At 41.3% G+C, this 17,843-nt stretch overlaps 1 protein-coding gene across 1 annotated transcript in view; it reads right to left on the bottom strand.

Moving 5' to 3' along the window:
* The window catches only part of NTN1 (netrin 1), a 394,170-nt gene that overhangs the window by 51,958 nt on the left and 324,369 nt on the right, over positions 1–17,843 (bottom strand). The window contains 1 exon segment of the mRNA XM_020966510.2: positions 16,716–16,790. Within this exon segment, the coding sequence (XP_020822169.1) occupies positions 16,716–16,790 (75 nt within the window).

Genomic DNA, 17,843 nt, shown 5'->3' on the forward strand with positions numbered 1-17,843 from the left:
AAGGTTTGCAAAAAAACCTTTCTATACATTATTTTGTTTGATAATGAATTTAAATGATAGAGCCAAGATTGGAACTCAAATTTTCCAACTCTAAATGCAATGTACTTTACAGTACACTACACTGAAGTAATTAACCTGCATTTCAATTTTTAAAAGGAGCAAAAAGCTACAATTTAGACTTTTCATTAATTCATATTGGCTTCCCCCCTCCCCAAACAAATAATCAATATTGGTGAGACTTAACTATATTTACAAGCTGGGCTGGACTCCCCTAGAGGGCAACAGAGCTCTTTCTGGTAGAGCACAGGTCTTGATTTTAGAGGTAAGGAAGAGAGGCAGCAATGACCTGAGCCCCTACAATCTTCCTAGTGGATCTGGCACCATGAGGAAAGATTCAGACTGTTAGAGCTGGAAAGGATATTAGGTATGATCTAAGTTTCCAAGCTCATTCATTCATAGAACTCTTTGAGGTTTGAACTATATTGCCAAAACCCATACGGCCAGAATTTGTGAGATGATGGAGGAAGGAGATATGGAATGTCCCTGGCTAAAACAAAAAGAGGTCAAAGGTTCAAGGAAATTATGTGACAAAAGAGAAAAACTTAAGCCTATTTTCATACTGCTATAATGTAGTATCTTTGCTAATGCTGTATTTCACATTTTAAAGGGAAAATAGAACTAACATTAAAATATCCTCAAAGAATTCCCATTCTTATCACACACTATTTCACAGAACATAGTTTGAGAAATACTTTAATGTGTTTGTCTTTTCACCCCAAATCTTCCCCTCTTCTGAACTGCCCTATTACCATTAAGGGCATCTCCGTCCTTCTAAGGTTTCTAACATTAATGTCACCTTGACTTCTCTTGTTTAGCATCCCCCCCCCCACACATATCCAATCTGTTGCCAAGTCTTGAGATTTCTGTCCCTATGATGCATCCTCATCTCTCCACTCACTTAACCAGTACTCTAGTTGAGATGACTTACAATAACCTCTAATTGGTCATTTGTTTCAGGTCTCCCTCTATTCTTATCCATCCTCCATGCAGCTGCCAAAGGGTAGGCCTACCAACGGCATTCTCCTACTCAGTAAACTTCAGTGGCTTTCTATTATCTCCAAGATTAAATATAAAGTCCTTTGTTTGGCATTTACAGCATTTCACAAGCTGGTCCCTTTCCAATCTTCATACATTCTACTCACATTCACGTTCTTTACAACCCCTCCACACTCTCGAAGATCCATAGACTGTGCTACTAACTTTTTGTTGCTCCCCCCCCCCCCATGACAATCCATCTTCTGTCTCCATGAATATAATGATCTCCCTGCCTACCTCTGACTTGTAGCATCTCTGGCTCTAAGATTCAGCTCAAGAGGTACCTCATCCAGGAGGCCTTTCCTGGTCCCCCTCCAGCTTCTGGAGGGGGACCTTTAAGATTCATTTATCTTTAAGATTATCTTTTATCTACTCTGTACACACACACACACACACACACAGTGTGTGTGTGTGTGTGTGTGTGTGTGTATATATATATATATATATATATATATATATATATATATATATATGTACTTTGTGTGTGTGTGTGTGTATGTGTATGTATTTGGATTTATGTGTGCTATCTCCTCCATTAGAATATAAGCTCCTTGAGACCTGGGATTATTGGCTTTTTCTTTGTATCCCCAGGGCTTAGCATAATCCCTGGCACATAGTAAATGCTTTAAAAATGTTCACTGATTAACTGACTGATTGATGTAGGACTGGAACTCAGGAGAGGGATAAGGATTAAACGTGTAGATTTAGAAGTCATTTACTTGGAGATGACAGGTGAACCCATGGGAGCTGAGGTAGAGAGAAGAGAAGTAGGCCTAGGCTAGAACCCTTGGGTATAACCTTGGTAGCAGGGCAGAATAAGTTATGACCAAGAATGATGGTCAGATAGGTAGGAGGGAAATTTTTTTTATGTACAGTCAAATAATGAGGTTGTAACCCAGATTGTAAGGGGTGACTGGAATGTGTGGAAATGGAGGCAATGAGCATAGATAACTTTTTTTCTAGGGAAGTTTACATTTAAGAGGCTGTGCAGTACGTTGGGGTTTGATGTCAATTAGTAAATAAGTGCTTTAAAGTACATCACCATCAACAGGTAATTTGGAATCTGTGCTGGACATCCTCTATGACTGTGGTAAATCTTAGCATCTGGGTTACTAAAATTGAGGAGAAAAAGACTGAACCTTATCTCACAAAATATCAGGTCCATTCCATACTCAGACAGCAACATCATCTTAGCCTTTATGGTAGAAGACCTACAGTGAAGGGAATCAACTCCCTTGCCACAAGCAGCAAATTCCACTTTTGGATAGCTCTGGGGATTAGTTTTTCCCTTATATCAAACCTACGTTTCTCTCTTTGAAATGGATTCCACTCATTACTGTAAGTTCGATATTCTGGTTCCAAGCCTAATCTTTCTTTCCATGTGACAACCCTTCAAATACTTGAGGAAGGTGATCATGTCTACCCCTTGTCTTCTCTTGTTCAGGACAAATATCCCCAGTTCCTTTGATTGTTTCTCATATGGCATGATCTCAAAGTCCTTCACCATCCTGGATCCCTTCTCTGGAGGCTTTCCAGCTTATCAATGTACTCCCTAAACCGTAGTGCCTGGAAGTGAGCATAATACTCAACATGTGATCCAGCCATAACAGTCTGGTCCCTCATCTAGACTATAGCAATAACTTCCTCATTAGTCTCCCTGTCATTCTTCTCCAATCCATCCTTCACATGATGATATTTCTAAAGCACAGGTCTTAACACTTCACTTGTGCTTAGTAAATTTCAGTAGTTCCTCATTTGAAAAACTGCAAACAATTCCATTTGGCATTTAAAACTCTTCAATATCTAGCTGCAATCTATCTTTCTAAAATGATTTTATATCACTTTCCTTCCTGAACTTTACATTTCAGACAAAAAGGTCTACTTATTGTTTCCCATATTTTCTACCTGCTGTCTTTGCACAAGCTGTCTCACATGCTTCAAATGCTTCCCTTCCTCATCTCCACCTCTTAGCATATCTTCTTTGCTTCAGGATTCACTGCAAGTACCACTTTTATGATCCTCCCCCCAAACGGTAGTGGCATCCGACCTCACCAAAATTGCTTTGTGTATGTTTTGGATTTATTTATCCAGATATAGCCTTGGCATCAATGATTTCCTTTTTGTCTTAAAATCAGCCTTTTAATAGATGTTTATTGAATTGCCTAGCACAATATAAGGCTGTCAGATGTTCAGTCCTGAATACCAGGCCTCTCTTAATGAAGGTTAAGACTCAATCAGCTTTTTTGACGGCCATATTATATGGTTGATACATAGCAAATTTGTAATCAATTATAATACCTATATCTTTTTCAGATGAGCTGCCACCTAGTCATGCTTTTCCCCATCCCCATCTTATATTTGTGAACCTGATTTTTTTTTAACTCAAGTATAAGACTTTACATATAACTCTGCTGAATTTCCTCTTAGATTAGGCCATTCTGAACTTTTTAGATCTTCTTAGACCCTTACTACCATCCAATGTACTAGAACTATCAGTCCTGGTCTTGAGTCATCTGTAAGCAGGCCTTCTTAGCCTTATAGAAGCCACTGATAAAACCGTTCCCAAGTGCAGACCCTTGGGGAGCTGTGATATAAATTCTCTTCCAAGTTGATATGAAACTACTTTTCTAGTTGAGTCATTCAACCAGCTCCACATCTACCTGTGTTATTGCCACATACACTGTATGATTTATAATGACTCTTCCAGCTTTAAATCCTATATGATTCCAAGTTTCTTAGCACAGCACTTTGGCAGCAAATTCAGCTGTCCCTGCAAGTGAAAGCTCCTCTTGCAGAGTGATAACCTCCCCATCCCACAAATCTAAGATCACAATAGTGTCACCCTCTTTCTTCTCCTCCCCAACTCTTTCTTTGGCTCAAAAGGGCTGAACTCAGTGCTGACAAAGCCTGTACTGTCCCATCGACAAGGCCCAAAACACTGGGGTATAACAGAGACAGAGAGCAAATTAATTCTGGGGCTCAAACCCCTGTAAAACTTTAGCTCTCTGAAAATTAGAGAAGGAAAGAAGCCTAAACCGGCTCACTGATGCATATCTGATTCAATTTAACTTAGCAAACATTAAGGAGTGCCTACCATGTATGATATACTATGTCAGGCCTATACATTACTTCCAGGTGCCAGTATAGTGAGTCAACAAAGTTCTGAAAACCAAGGATGTATATGGCCTTGCTCAATTCCACAATGGAAAGGTTCTATTCAGCTGGGCAGTCTGGACCATAGCCCCTGATTTAGGTCAGGGAAGTAATGCTGGTAATTCTAATTAGGAGCTTCTGGAACATTCAAGTTTCTCTGGCCCCATAAAATTGAGGAAATGTGTTTTCTAATTGGCTCCCCACTGGGATGTCAGTCAGAGAACTGTGATTATCCACTCTAGGGCCTCTACAAGCTTTTCTTCTGTCCTAGTCCGCATTCTAAAATGCCCCCTGCCCTCAACTAATGCCTGTTTACAAGGGGTCTCTGAAAAGAAGGCCCTTCCCCAGTGTCATCCTCCTGATGCTGAGGGCAGCTGAGTTCTATGGGGAGAAAAATCACGAGGAAAGTTTTACAGTCCTACTTCATTCTGTGAAAACCCCATACCAACACTTAGGAAATGAACTAAAAACAGGTCAACTATAATTATGATGATGCTTATTTAAGAGTTGGAAAGGCCCCTGGAGAACATCTAGTCCAACTTCATCATTTTACAGATGAGGAAAATATCCTGGGTTAAGTCAATGTTTGTCAAATTAAAAACACTAAAGTTCAAGGAGGCCCCAAATGACTTGTCCATGGCCACAATCCACGGCATGGTGGCCAGGACTATAACAACCCAGTCCCCTACCTCCAGCCACAGGCTCCTGCCACCCATTAAACTATAGTGCCAGTAAAGGATGTTCTTTCTACCTTTACAATTTATTTTTGAGATTTCTGCCTTCTAAGACTGCTTCTAATTCTAATAAGCTTTATGGTTCTTTCAAATGTAAAGTTTCCTCCTATACTTAGGGTTTTAAAATAATAATAATAATGATAGCTAGCATTTATCTTTATAAATCACTTTGCAGAGTGCTTTGTACATGTTATTGCATTTGATTCTTATAATAACCATGTGAAGTAGGCGTTTCTATTACCTCCATTATACAACTGGAGAAACTGAGGCAGAGAGTAGTGAAGTGGCTTGGCTAGTCTGAAGCACTTTTAAGATCTCAGGAGTTAGGCAGCATCTTAGAGCATCATCCATTCCAGCCCTTAGTCCTAGAGATATGAATCTTCTCTACAGCCTTGCTGACAAGTGACCATCTAACCTATGTCTAAGGATCTGATGATGATTTCATGCGATGCTCACCGTACCCTGAAGTGGCTGTCATTTATTCTGTTCCAACTGATACCAAGTTATTTCTGATACTGAACTTGTAATTTCCACTCCTTCTTTCTATTTCTGCCCTGTGGGGTGCCCCCACCCCTGCCAAAGGGCCAAGCAAAACAATTGTTTGTGACATACTTTCAAATAATCAAGATCATAGGATTTAGAGCTAGAGGAATTCTTGGAAACCATCTAATCCAGTCCCTTCACTGGACAGCTAAGGAGACGGAGGCCCAGGTGCCACAGGTAATATTTCAGGGCCAGGATTTGAAGTCAGGCAGTCTGGCTCTAAGTGCAGTACTTCTTCCAGTATACCACTTAATCCTTGAATATAGTTTCCAAGTCTCCTCCTTATCTCTCCCCTGAAATCTTTTGTGCTCCATTTTAAATATGCTTACTTCCTTCAAATGATCATGAGATGTTAAGTCCCCTCACTATCTTGGTTACATTTCTCTGGATGTGCTCCAGTTTGTCAATGTCTTTCTAAAATGTGGTATTTAGAACAGAAGATGATACTCCAGATGTTTTCAAAAGGGGAAATTGCAATAGAAATGGGAGATAAAAGATATTTTTTTTTTGGGTGGGTGGCAGGGGGCTTCAAATTCAACAAGTCCAAAACACAGCTATCTTCCTTCCCATGCTCTGTGCCCAGCACAGGGCACATTAAGGTTATCACCTTTCTTGGTCTGAATACTATGATCCTGTCAATATGGACTAATATTACATCAGCTTTTTTGGTTGTCATGGCACACTGGTGACTCACACTGAACTCGCAGTCCATTAAAACTCTCAGTTCTGTTTCACATAAACAATTTTTCCGCCATATCTTCTCCTTCCAATGTTTATATGGTTGATTTGTGAAACCCAGGTATAGAACTCTACATTTTTTAAAATTTCATCTTATTATTAGATAGGGTGCATATTGCCAAAGCCAAGGCACAGAGTTGGCAGATAAGAAGATCAATTTGGCTGGACCATATTGCAAAGGGGAGTCATGTGTAATCAGGGTTGGAAAAGTATGTTGGGGCCAGTGGTGGCCAGTGGACTTTAAAGACAAACTGGCAATTTATATGTGTTCCTAGAAGGTAACAAGGAGTTACTGGAGTTTTTTGAGGGAGTTAAGGGTGACATGGTCAGATCTCCAATTTAGGAAAATCATTTTGGCAGCTGTGTGGATGAATAATGGCCTGGATTAGGGAGACATTTCAGGTAGGCACGTCTATTAGGAGGCATATCTATTATAACCATCAAGGAGAGAAATGATGAGTCACGCAATGTGGGCTATGTGAGTGGAGAAGAGACAGATATAAGAAATGTTATGGCAATAGAAATACCACAATTTGGCAGTTGGTTGGATATGTGGGATAGGTGAAGCAAGCAGTCAAGGATATCACTGAGTGAAGGAAATCCAATCACTTCCAAGTGATTGGAAGGAGGGAAGTTTAGATAAAGGCTATGTTTGGATGGGAGGGAAGATGATCAATTTTGTTTTCTACTTGTTGAATTTGAGGACCTCCCTCTCAGTAAAAGTCTCTTGTCTCTCAGCTTCCATTGCAATTCCTCTTTTTGAAAATAAAGATATTTGTTCTTCTCTGGTCCTGAATAATCCTGTCATTCCCTATGATTTTTCAAAGATCGCAGAGAGCAGCTTTCAAATAACGTTTATAATTTTGGGATTTAATTCATTTGGGCTTGGTAGCCAAAATTCATTAAGGACAGCTAAGAAATTCCTTACTATTCCCTCACTTCTCTTGTGTTTCAGTTCACATTCTTGTTCTATACTTTCCTGTCCAAAGATAATTTTCCTTGATTGAGAAAATCCAAGTATAATAGGAATTGAGTAGTTCTGTCCTCTCCCCTTTTTCAATTCTCACACTGACCTCACTAGTAGTGCTATCCTTTCTCTAATAATCCTACGGCCCTCAGCCTAAAAAACAAAACAAAACTCTTTTTGTCCCTTTGATTAACCACAAATTTCAGCTAGTCTGTGCATCAGTATTCCTGATAGCTACAGGATTATGGCGTTCTCTTGTTTTCATCCTCTACTACCTACATTTCTTTCCTACTTTGTTCTTGGATGTGAATGTACATATGTCTCATTAAATGCTACATGGAAACAGTGGAAAGAGAGCTGAATTTTGAGTTGGGGACCTAAGTTCAAATCCTGGCTCTGCTACTGTGTGACCCCTGGGTACTTTTCTGGGTCTCAGTTTTTTCAGGCATCAAAGAGAGGGTTGGGCTCTGAATCTATGATCCTATAAATACTATCTTTTCCTCTCATTGGAATTATTTCTGTCTGTATGGTTAGAATTTTGTTCTTGAGAGCATCCCATCCATCTTGGGCCAAATTATCCTGCAGAATCTTCAGACATGGGGTCTCACATATTCTTCCACTGAGAAATGTTAAATCCACTTTCCCAAAATCTGGGATGCACTTCAGACAATGTCTAACATGTTTCTCTATCATGAACTCTGAGATGGTGATTTGTCCCCACTTCTTTGAACTCCAACAGCAATTGGTGTTGTCTGTCTTAATTTATAACGTGTTACATGGTAGATGGGGCAATGAGGTGCCACAGAGGAGTGCCAGGCCTGAAGTCAGGAAGACTCATTGTCCTGAGTTCAAATATAGCTTCAGTCACTCAGTCACTTACTAGCTGTGTGACCCTGGGCAAGTCACTTAACCTTGTTTGCCCCCATTCCTCATCTGCAAAATGAGCTAGAGAAGGAAATGGCAAACCACTCTACTACCTTTTTTTTTTTTTTTTTAGGCAATTACAGTCAAGTGACTTGCCCAGGGTCACACAGCTAGTAAATGTCAATGTTTGGTCTGAAGCTGGATTTGAACTCAGGTCCTCCTGATTTCAGGGCTGGTGCTTTATCCACTGCGCCACCTGGCTGTCCCCACTCCACTATCTTTGCCAAGAAAACTTCAAATGGGGTCACAATGAGTGACTAAAATGACTGAACCATAACATACGATAGCTGAAACTATTATTTAATCTCTCTAATGTTTATGCCTATTGTCCTCAGATGAGTGGTAAATTCTATGGAGGTAGAGGGGACATTTTTCAAATTCGCTCTTTCCTGCATAGTTCCTCTCTGATTCTTGGACCCTGCTTCAGTGGATCCTTATTAGCTGCAGGATCAAGGATTAAATCCTCTTTTTGGTGTTTAAGGCCCTTCACAGACACATTCCTACCACTCCTGGGCTCTTATACTTTCTTTGCTCACCTCCTCTCTGATATCCAGCTGGCCCACACTGGCCTGCCAGGTATTCCTCACACAGGACACTGCATCTTTCAGGCTGCCTGGAATGCTCTTCTTCCTCACCTCGGCCTCCTTTGAGTTCATCAGCTTAATAATCATCTGCTGAAAGAGATCTTTCCTGGTCTCCCACCCACTCCCAACCACCTGCTAGTGCTGTCCTTTGGAGATCACCTCCCATTTATACTGTTTATTTCTCTTATACACAGAGCTGTTTGCATGTTATCTCCCTGATTGGGACATAAGTGCATGAAAGCACACGTAGGCACACATACAGAGACTGTGAGCCTCTTGAGGGCAGGGACCATGTTTTTGCCTTTCTTTTCATCCTCAGTGCTTAACACAGTGTGTGAGCCTTAATGAATGCTTGTGACTTATTGACAACAAGCATTAAAATAAATTTTTGATTGATTACTTGACAGAAAGGTCAAGTAATGCTTGAAGTTCAAGTCTTGGGAGCCAGGAACCTGATACAATCAAGCAAGCCTTTATTAAGCACCTGTGTGGGGGTGGGGATACAAACCAAAGAATTAAATAATTCCTGTGTTCAAGGAGGGCAGCTGGGTAGCGCAGTGGATAGAGTACAGGGCCTGGAATAGGAAGATTCATCTTCCTGAGTTCAAATCTGGCCTCAGATATAGTCTAGCTGTGTGGTCCTGGGCAAGTCAATTCACCCTGTTTGCCTCAGTTTCCTCATCTGTAAAATGAACTGGAGAAGGAAATGACAAGCCACTCCAGTATCTCTGCCAAGAAAACCCCATAGACAGCACGGAAGAGTTGGACGTGACTAGATAACAAGAAAAATGTGCAAAGAGCATAGGAACCAGAAAAAACAACATATTATTATTATATATACACATATGTGTGTTTTGTGTGTGTATGTGCTCCACCTCCTACTGGCTCTGCCTATGAGGTCAGAGGGAGGGGAACTACCTACTCCAGGTTGGACATGTCTGGAGGGATTCCCACAAGCCACTTAGAAAGCAGCAAAAACTTCAGAGACTGGAAGTGGGTCAAACAAGTAAGTTCATTCAGCGTATAATCATGACCAGAGACAGCTTGGGCAGAGGAAGAGAGAGCATTGGGATGGGTCATCCTCAGGTGAAAAGCTGATCCAGAGTTTTGGCCAAACAGAGACTTCTACAGAGATTAGAACAGGGTCCAAAAGGTTTTCTCTTTCTCCAACCTTTAGTCAAGTGGGTTAGACATTGTCAGAGCTTGATATCCAATCAATCTCATGGAGTCAAGGTGGGAGAGAATAAATTGGCTGAAAATAAGGAGGGTTGGGTCCTGATATGGAGGAAAGGAGACAGTACATAGTGAAGAGGGTGGGTCAATATGTTCACCATACAGGGTGCCCCAAAGTATATGGGCCAAAATCACTCCAGTATGTATATATGTGTATATCACACACACACACACACACACACACACACACACACACACACACACAGAGCAGATACAAGGTGACTTTGGTGAGGGTGGCATTGGCAGTTGGGAGGGCCTTCCTGCAGAATGAGGTACTTGAGATGAGTCTTGAAGGAAATGCAAAACCAAGGATTCCAAGAGGCAGAAGTGAGGGGGGAAGAACATTCTAGATATTCAAGATAGTACAATGGCCCAGATATGAGAGAGTGAGAGATACCCAGTATTATGTAATAAATGGATTAGAAGTCAAAGGTTGTTACAAATGGGATGAGGGAGGAAATTAAGTAAGCTTATTGAAAATTTGCATTGTCCCTTGGGGTTTCGTGAAAATAGCTTAACAGGTTCACATTTAAAATTCTTTTTTTTTTTTAAAGTGGGTTTTTTTTTTTTGGTTAGGCAATAGGGTTAAGTGACTTGCCCAGAGTCACACAGCTAGTAAGTGTCAAGTGTCTGAGGCCAGATTTGAATTCAGGTCCTCCTGACTCCAGGGCCGGTGCTCTATCCAGTGTACCACCTAGCTGCCCCCACATTTAAAATTCTTTAATGGACTTTAAGCAGCAGATAATTGTCCAATTAGGTGACAAATGTATTTTTCTTTTGTGATGAGCATTTGTATATTTGAAGCATTATAAGTTTGTTTCTGCAATGATTGTCACTATTTTGACTTAACAAAATGTGTTCTTGCAGTTTCTCAGCTTGTCATCAAATTGTTTCCAAACTGCCTTGAGGTTTGCAAAATGATTCACAACCGACCGTCAGATACATGTGCATACCCTAATTTTCACTCTGTATATTGCATCAGAGTGGCTCACCCATTTCTCTCTGTCTCCTTGAAATCATACTTTATCAGCTGTGTAATCATATGGTCAAGATGTTAATGACATTTCTGTTCTTACAGTGCAAATGTCAGGCCATTTGAAAACTAGGATTGCTGGGAATACACATTGCAAGCCATCCTGAAACCATCATGGACTCTCACTCACAAACATTCTGCAGAAACAAACTTAACATTGCCTCTTAATGCACTATTAAGGCCGTTTCCTGATTTTAAATTATCTTCCATTTATGTTACTGTTTGGCAGATATCCTTCCCTTTCGTGGCTTTTCAAATGGACTAGCTGGGAACATCGGTCAGTTGGTTACTCATATTATTTATATTCATATTCTGTTAGAATATAGCCAGTGAGCTGGTACTAGAAGAGAAGAAAGTAACATCTAGAGAGATTCTTCCTTTACAAAGATTAGTTTATATGTAGATATTATTTGAAAATGAATATTTTTATTGTTAAAAATGAATATTCAGTTGCAAACCATGCAACTGAAACTTAAGTATGTTCATCACTTAATATAGGACTTGTCATTAGCCAATAGAAAAGTAAATATTTTATGTCATAAGTAGCTATTCATTTCCATTGATTGGTTGGGTGGTTAAAATTTTTAAAAATTAATTTCCATCTCTCAGAGAAAGACAGCTTGTAAGATTCTTCTATTGTTTTCCATCACATTTGTGTGAGCAAGTATTTTCACTTTATTCTTGCTTTGAATCAAAATACAGAATAAACGATGCAGAACCAGATTTAAGAGTATGGTATTGAACAACACATTGCAAAACTTTGTCCAAATAAAAAAAGGCCCAAATTTTAAAAAGTCAAATAAAAGTCCAACAATGAAAGTATTTTGATTATTGTATTATGTTAATTCTCTTCCAAGATCTAACTTATTTCATTAAAATGTTTATATATATATATGTATATATACATATATGCTCAATGAAATTTGTAAACTATATAAATGTAATTTGAAGTATTGCAGATAATAGTAAACATATGAGGTCTTGCTAAAATATTTCTTTTAATCATTACAGAATGTTCCACATAAAATATTTGTAATTATTTTATAATTAGTTTTATAATTCTACATTTAAAGTTTTCATAATTATAGATAGAATAAAATTTTATATTTGATAATTATAATTATATAATGTAAATTTTAATTTGGAACTTTTGGGGGCAAAATGTATCATTGTAACTACTGGAAGCATGTAATGAATAAATCTAAAAGAATACTGAGTAGTATGTTAAATTGCTCTGGAGTTTTGACCACATTTTTTTTTTTTTTGCTGAAAGAGGTTCAAAGGAACAAAAATGTTGGGAACCACTGGACTAGATGATGAAGAAGTCAGGAATGATGGAGGAATCAGAAGAATGAATGAGTTAGCTGACCTGTATAAATTGCTTCTGTAGGAGTAGCTAGGTGGTACAGTAGATAGAGCACTGGCCCTGGAGTCAGGAGACCTGAGTTCAAATACAGTCTCAGACTCTTACTAGCTGTGTGACCCTAGGCAAATCACTGAACTCCAATTGTTTCCAAAAACAAACAACAAAAATTTGCTTCTGCATAAACTGACTTTTTAGGGTCAATACCACCACTTTTCCCCCGAAGTGGTATAATGCCAAGTATCCATTATGGTTCTTGTGCTCAAGATGATGTCCACCTTACATAACTGCAAACTGTTACCCAGAAGTAACTGGGGAATTCACAGCAACTACACATTTGAAGCCCTTCCCCCGAGTTCCAAAAGACTAGACCAGACCAGTAACACAGAAGAATTAGCTAGGGCAACTTCAGACCTGATTATTTTCTTATTTATTCCTAAGGCAGTGGGATGGCAGGGGCTGGAGAGGAGGAGGGGAAGGAAAGAGCGGGAGAAGGTCTTCTCACAATCTCTGCAGATGCCAAGAAGCTCTCCAGAAGAGTATTTCAGAATAACCTTGCAGCCTTTTCCCACTGTTTCAGCATGGGCTCAGCAAATAGCTCTTCTTCTTTCTTTAAACAACTTCAAAGTTTGTTTTGAAATAAAGGTTTATTTTTCCCATGGAAGTCTGAAGGTTTTGCACTGTCTGTGTGAAGAAATGAGCCTGAGCTTTTCGGAATTTATTTGAACTTGGAGATAACTTGAACTTACATGCCTATGGCTACAACTTTGGAACTGACATTCAAAAGCTGTCAATTGGCTTTATCTCTGTTGTTTAGGAGACTGGTCTGGGCTGCTGGATGAGAAGATTTGGTCTGTTTGCTTTAGTTGTATCCCACTCTGCTTAAATATAAAAAACAAAACAAAAACAAACCCACAAAAGAATAAAACCTGGGTAAGATTTTTAAAGTTGTTTTAGTTTCCTGAATTCCTGTGGGTTCCTTTGGGCACTGTCATTTATTTCATGGTTCTGAGTCCTTTTTTCAAATAAAAATCTTGTGCTTTAAGCAGCTGACTCAGTCAGGATCTGGGGTCTGGGTCAACAGCAAAACAGAGGCCCTGGGTTACACGGTAGGGCTGCCAGACATCTGGGTCCCAGCTGGGGTGGGGTGAGGGGCTGCTGAAAATCTTGGTGGGGGTGTGTGTGTGTGTGGACGAGGGATGCTGAACAATTAGGCCACCTGGCCTGGGTGCTGACAGGTCTCCTTTTCTCCTTCTCTTTCTTTCCCTGTCTCTCTTTCTCCCTCCCCCCCCCTCTATTTTCTTGCCATCCCGCACTGTCTCTCTTCTTTCTCCCTCTCCTTTAGCCTCCTTTTTCCTTTGCTTCCTTTCTCTCTCCTTTTCCCAACTCATATATGCCTTCCTTTTGCCTTCTTGGCCTTGGACTGAGCTTTTGGCTCTATCCTGCACAGGCTGATCGGGATTATGGTCACAACTTCTAGCAGGGGTAAAATGGGATTCCTTATACCAGAGGTGGAAAGATGAAAGGAAGATAACCAGAACAGCGAGCACCGAGGTGCATACTTTGTAAAGTTTGAGGCTTAGAAGGGGAGGGTACTATCTTTTCTAGGAATCTAGAACTCAGGCTTCTAAGTTAGTCTGAAGCCTAGAGACACAGCTGGCTTGATCTGCCAGCCAGAGAAGCCTCCACTTTTTCTTGTGTCTGAGTCTTGGGGGAAGACAAATATAAAAGGTCCTATGAGGAATTGGGTCCTGGGTTTCATGCTGCAAGAGGCCAGTCTAATCATGAGACAGCGTTAATCTTGACTTTTTGGACTGAATTTAAATTCTCCTTACTATACTTTCTAGCACTGAATCCTTGATTCTGGTAGGGGTGACTATCTGACAGTCATCACACACACATGGTACAATAAGGGGCAGCACTAGTCTAGGAATCAGGAGACCGAGGTGCCACTCTTGATTCTGGGACACTGGGAAAGTCTCTCCCCTTCTCTGTGTATCAGCTTCCTTCCGTATAAAATGTATAGACTAGATGACCTCATAGATCTATTCAAGTGCTAATATTCTATGGCTTTTCTCGGCATAATTCTAAATGCTTTCCCTGTTCCTCTTTCTCAGTCAATGTTCATCAGTTCTTTCATGGTCCCTGTCCCCCAGTAAGATTTGCTAAATAGGCCCCCTCACTCTAGTCACTCTCTTGGGGTATCTGCCCTTAGCACTAACTAAATGCATACAATCACACCGTGCTAAATGCTTTATAATTACTATTTCATATGCTCCTCATAACAACCCTGGGAGGTAGGTGTTATTATTATCCCCATTTTACAGATAAGGACACTGAAGCAAATAGACATTAGGTGACCTGTCCAGCACTAATAAGTTTCTGAGGCCATATTTGAATTCAAGTCTTCCTGATTCTAGGCCCAGGCTTTCTCCACAGTTTGGTGTGTGTGTGCGTGCATGTGTGTGTATGTGTGTATTTGTATACACATACATATGCACACATATACATACATGTATACACACACACACACACACACATAGATATATTTATATATTTTATTCTTCTAGCTAAAATTAAGGGCTCCTGAAAGCGAAGCGGACTTGTTTTCCATTCTCTCTCTTCTACCTCGTTTCCCAGTACAGTGCTGGGCAGTATTGGGCTTCCAATAATTAAAGGAGAACAGAAGCAAAGGAAAGCAGGGGAGGGCCCTAGCTGTGGTCATGCTTATCTTCAGTATCTCAGAAGACACGTCAGTCTACCTCAGTCCATCTTGCACTTGAAGTGTTTTAGGATTCTTCTAAATGATAAGGAATGGAATTAGTGGCCTGAGCAAGAAGCATCTTGATCGAGTGGGTACAATGCCTGACTTGGAGCCAGGAAGATCTGGCTTGGGATCTTGCCCCTGACACTTAGTGTGGCCACAGACAGTGGCCACTCTGTTTCCTCTTCTTGAAAATGAAAGGGCTGGAGTAGATGACCTCCAAGTTTCCTTCTGATCTTAAATCCATGATCTATGAACCTTTACTTATCCTCTGTATCAACCTCTGCAGAATAGGAGATTCATGCGATCACAGAATGTCACTGTAGGAGGGGACCTCAGAGAGTACCTCAATCCTTCAGTATCACTGGATCCTACATGTGGAAGAGGGCTCAAAGGCCATCCAGCCCAGCCCCCTTGCTTTACAAATGAAGAAACTGAGGCCTAGAGAGGCTTAGTGACTTGCCCTAGGTTAGCTGGGAAACAAACTAGGTCTTTGGGTGCCAAATCTAAAATTCTTCCCCCCCTCCCCCCAAGCATCAGGTCTTTTCTCTACAGGGATTGTGTCAGGATCACAGAATTTAAAAAAAATTTTTTCTTTCTTGGGGCAATTGGGGTTAAGTGACTTGCCCAGGGTCACACAGCTAGTGTCAAGTGTTTGGTCTGAGGCTGGATTTGAACTCAGATCCTCCTGACTTCAGGGCCGGTGCTCTATCCACTACTCCACCTAGCTGCCCCAGGATCATAGAATTATATAGTGTCAATTATAATTATAATTACATAGTAATTATATAGTGTCAAGCTAGAAGAGACCTACCTCAGGGACTCATCTAGTCTAACTTCCTCATTTTACAGACGTGAAAACAGATGCCCACAGAAATAAAGTGATTTTTCTGAGATAAAACAACAAGTTACAATAGAAACAGAACGGGAATTGGACTACGGCTTCAGGTCCAGAACTCTTTCTACTACTCCGCACTGGTCAGTGGTTTGGACCACCAGAAGGAGGAAGTTCTGGGGAAACCTCTAAACACATGAATACCATACAGCCTAAATTCAGGGGGAAGTACTCAAAGGCCAGGTGGTATGTTGGGGAGAGTCTCAGCCCTATGGTCCAGATTGCTCCGCATACCTGTGACCCACCTGAGGGAAAGGGGACCTTGTAGGATCAGGCCCCTTCAAGTCCTTCCCTAGTGTCTGGAGAAAGAAATTCCGCAATCTCAAAAGAGCTGCACAGAAATTCTGGGGTGCCCCATCAGCACCTAATGCCCACCAAGTGAATGTGTCTGTTCCTACCATGGGCATACAGACCTTTACATGTACACACGCAGGAACCCACGCACACACTCTTTCTTACTAACACTTTCTCTCTCTCTCTCTCTCTCTCTCTCTCTCTCTCTCTCTCTCTCTCTCTCTCTCTTCTCTCTCTCTCTCTCCCTCCCTTTCTGCCTCCCCCCTCTCTCCCTCCCTGCCCCTCTCCCTTTCTATCTCTCTCCCTCCCTCCTTCCCTCTCCCTTCCTTCCTTGTCCCCTCCCCCCGTAGGATTGCACTTTTTTTCTTCCCTAGGAGAGAAACACTGTGACTCACCATAGTCCTTCTTGCAATACTTTTTCATGTTAATCTTCAGCTTCCCTTTGGAGGCCTTGCAGTAGGAATCACAGTCTGCAGGGGAGGAGAGAGAGCACAGACAAAAACTAATTAGCCTGGTGATGAATAGGCAGGCTGGGGCAGGGGCAGGGAGGCTCCAGCTCCCTGAATAAGCAGTGTGCCTGTGATATCCATCTGTCAGGCCCGATTGGGCTGCCCAATAGAGCTTGGGAGGCATTCAGAGCAGGTCTGGTTTTCTAAAGAGACCCTTTTGACAAAGGAGCCCCCGCCTGCTTGCCCGCCTGACACCTCCCACCTCCCTCCTGCTTCAAGAATCCTTTAGCTGCTGTCTGAGGGCTGCCTTGGCCTCCATGGGAGACCCGGGGGCCTCCATTATTGCGCCACCCAGGGCTTTTGAGAGCCACACAAATTCCCCCTGTTCTTAAGATGCAACTGGAGCCTGATTAAAGCCAATAGAGGCCTCATTGTCACCCCTCACCCAGGTTCTGTGTCAGGCGCTGGCATTCATCGCATAGAGCCTCTGGCTGGGGTCAGGTCCCAACAAAAAGGGTCACTGAGGAAATTAGCAGCCCATGAAGCGTTAGAAAACCCTTTTAGTGTCCACTCTACTGGAGTGTGCAAATAAAATGCCCCACGAAGAACATTTCACTTCTAATGGGCCCTACTGCTGAGACACAGTGTTCCGAGCTAAGGTTCTGTTAGTGCTCCCCAGCCTTCCGTCAGGGTCACCCCAGAGTAGAGAGCTCAAGCAGGGCAGAGGATGTACACAGTGCCCCACTAGGGAACTTGACCACAGGGCCTCGACTCAGCAGTGTTCTGAGGTAGTGACTTGTGCCCTCTGATGGCTTGCAGGTAGATCAAAAATCAACATCTAAGCTAAGGGGTGATTCTGTGTCAGCAAATGCAAAAAAAAAAATACATGTAAATGGCACCTAAATTCTGCATCGTGTCATCAAATAAGGCTGTGAAATAATAATGATAATAATGATAACTGACGTTCATATCATGCTTTAAGGTTCACAAAGTACTCTTATGTACAATATCTCATTTGGTCCCCACAACATCTCTGTGTGGCAAATACTGTAGGCAGTAATATCCCCACTTTAT

This window comes from Phascolarctos cinereus, unplaced genomic scaffold (assembly GCF_003287225.1).
Source record: "Phascolarctos cinereus isolate Bilbo 61053 unplaced genomic scaffold, phaCin_HiC Scaffold_5;HRSCAF=322, whole genome shotgun sequence".
In the NCBI taxonomy this organism is placed as follows: domain Eukaryota; kingdom Metazoa; phylum Chordata; class Mammalia; order Diprotodontia; family Phascolarctidae; genus Phascolarctos; species Phascolarctos cinereus.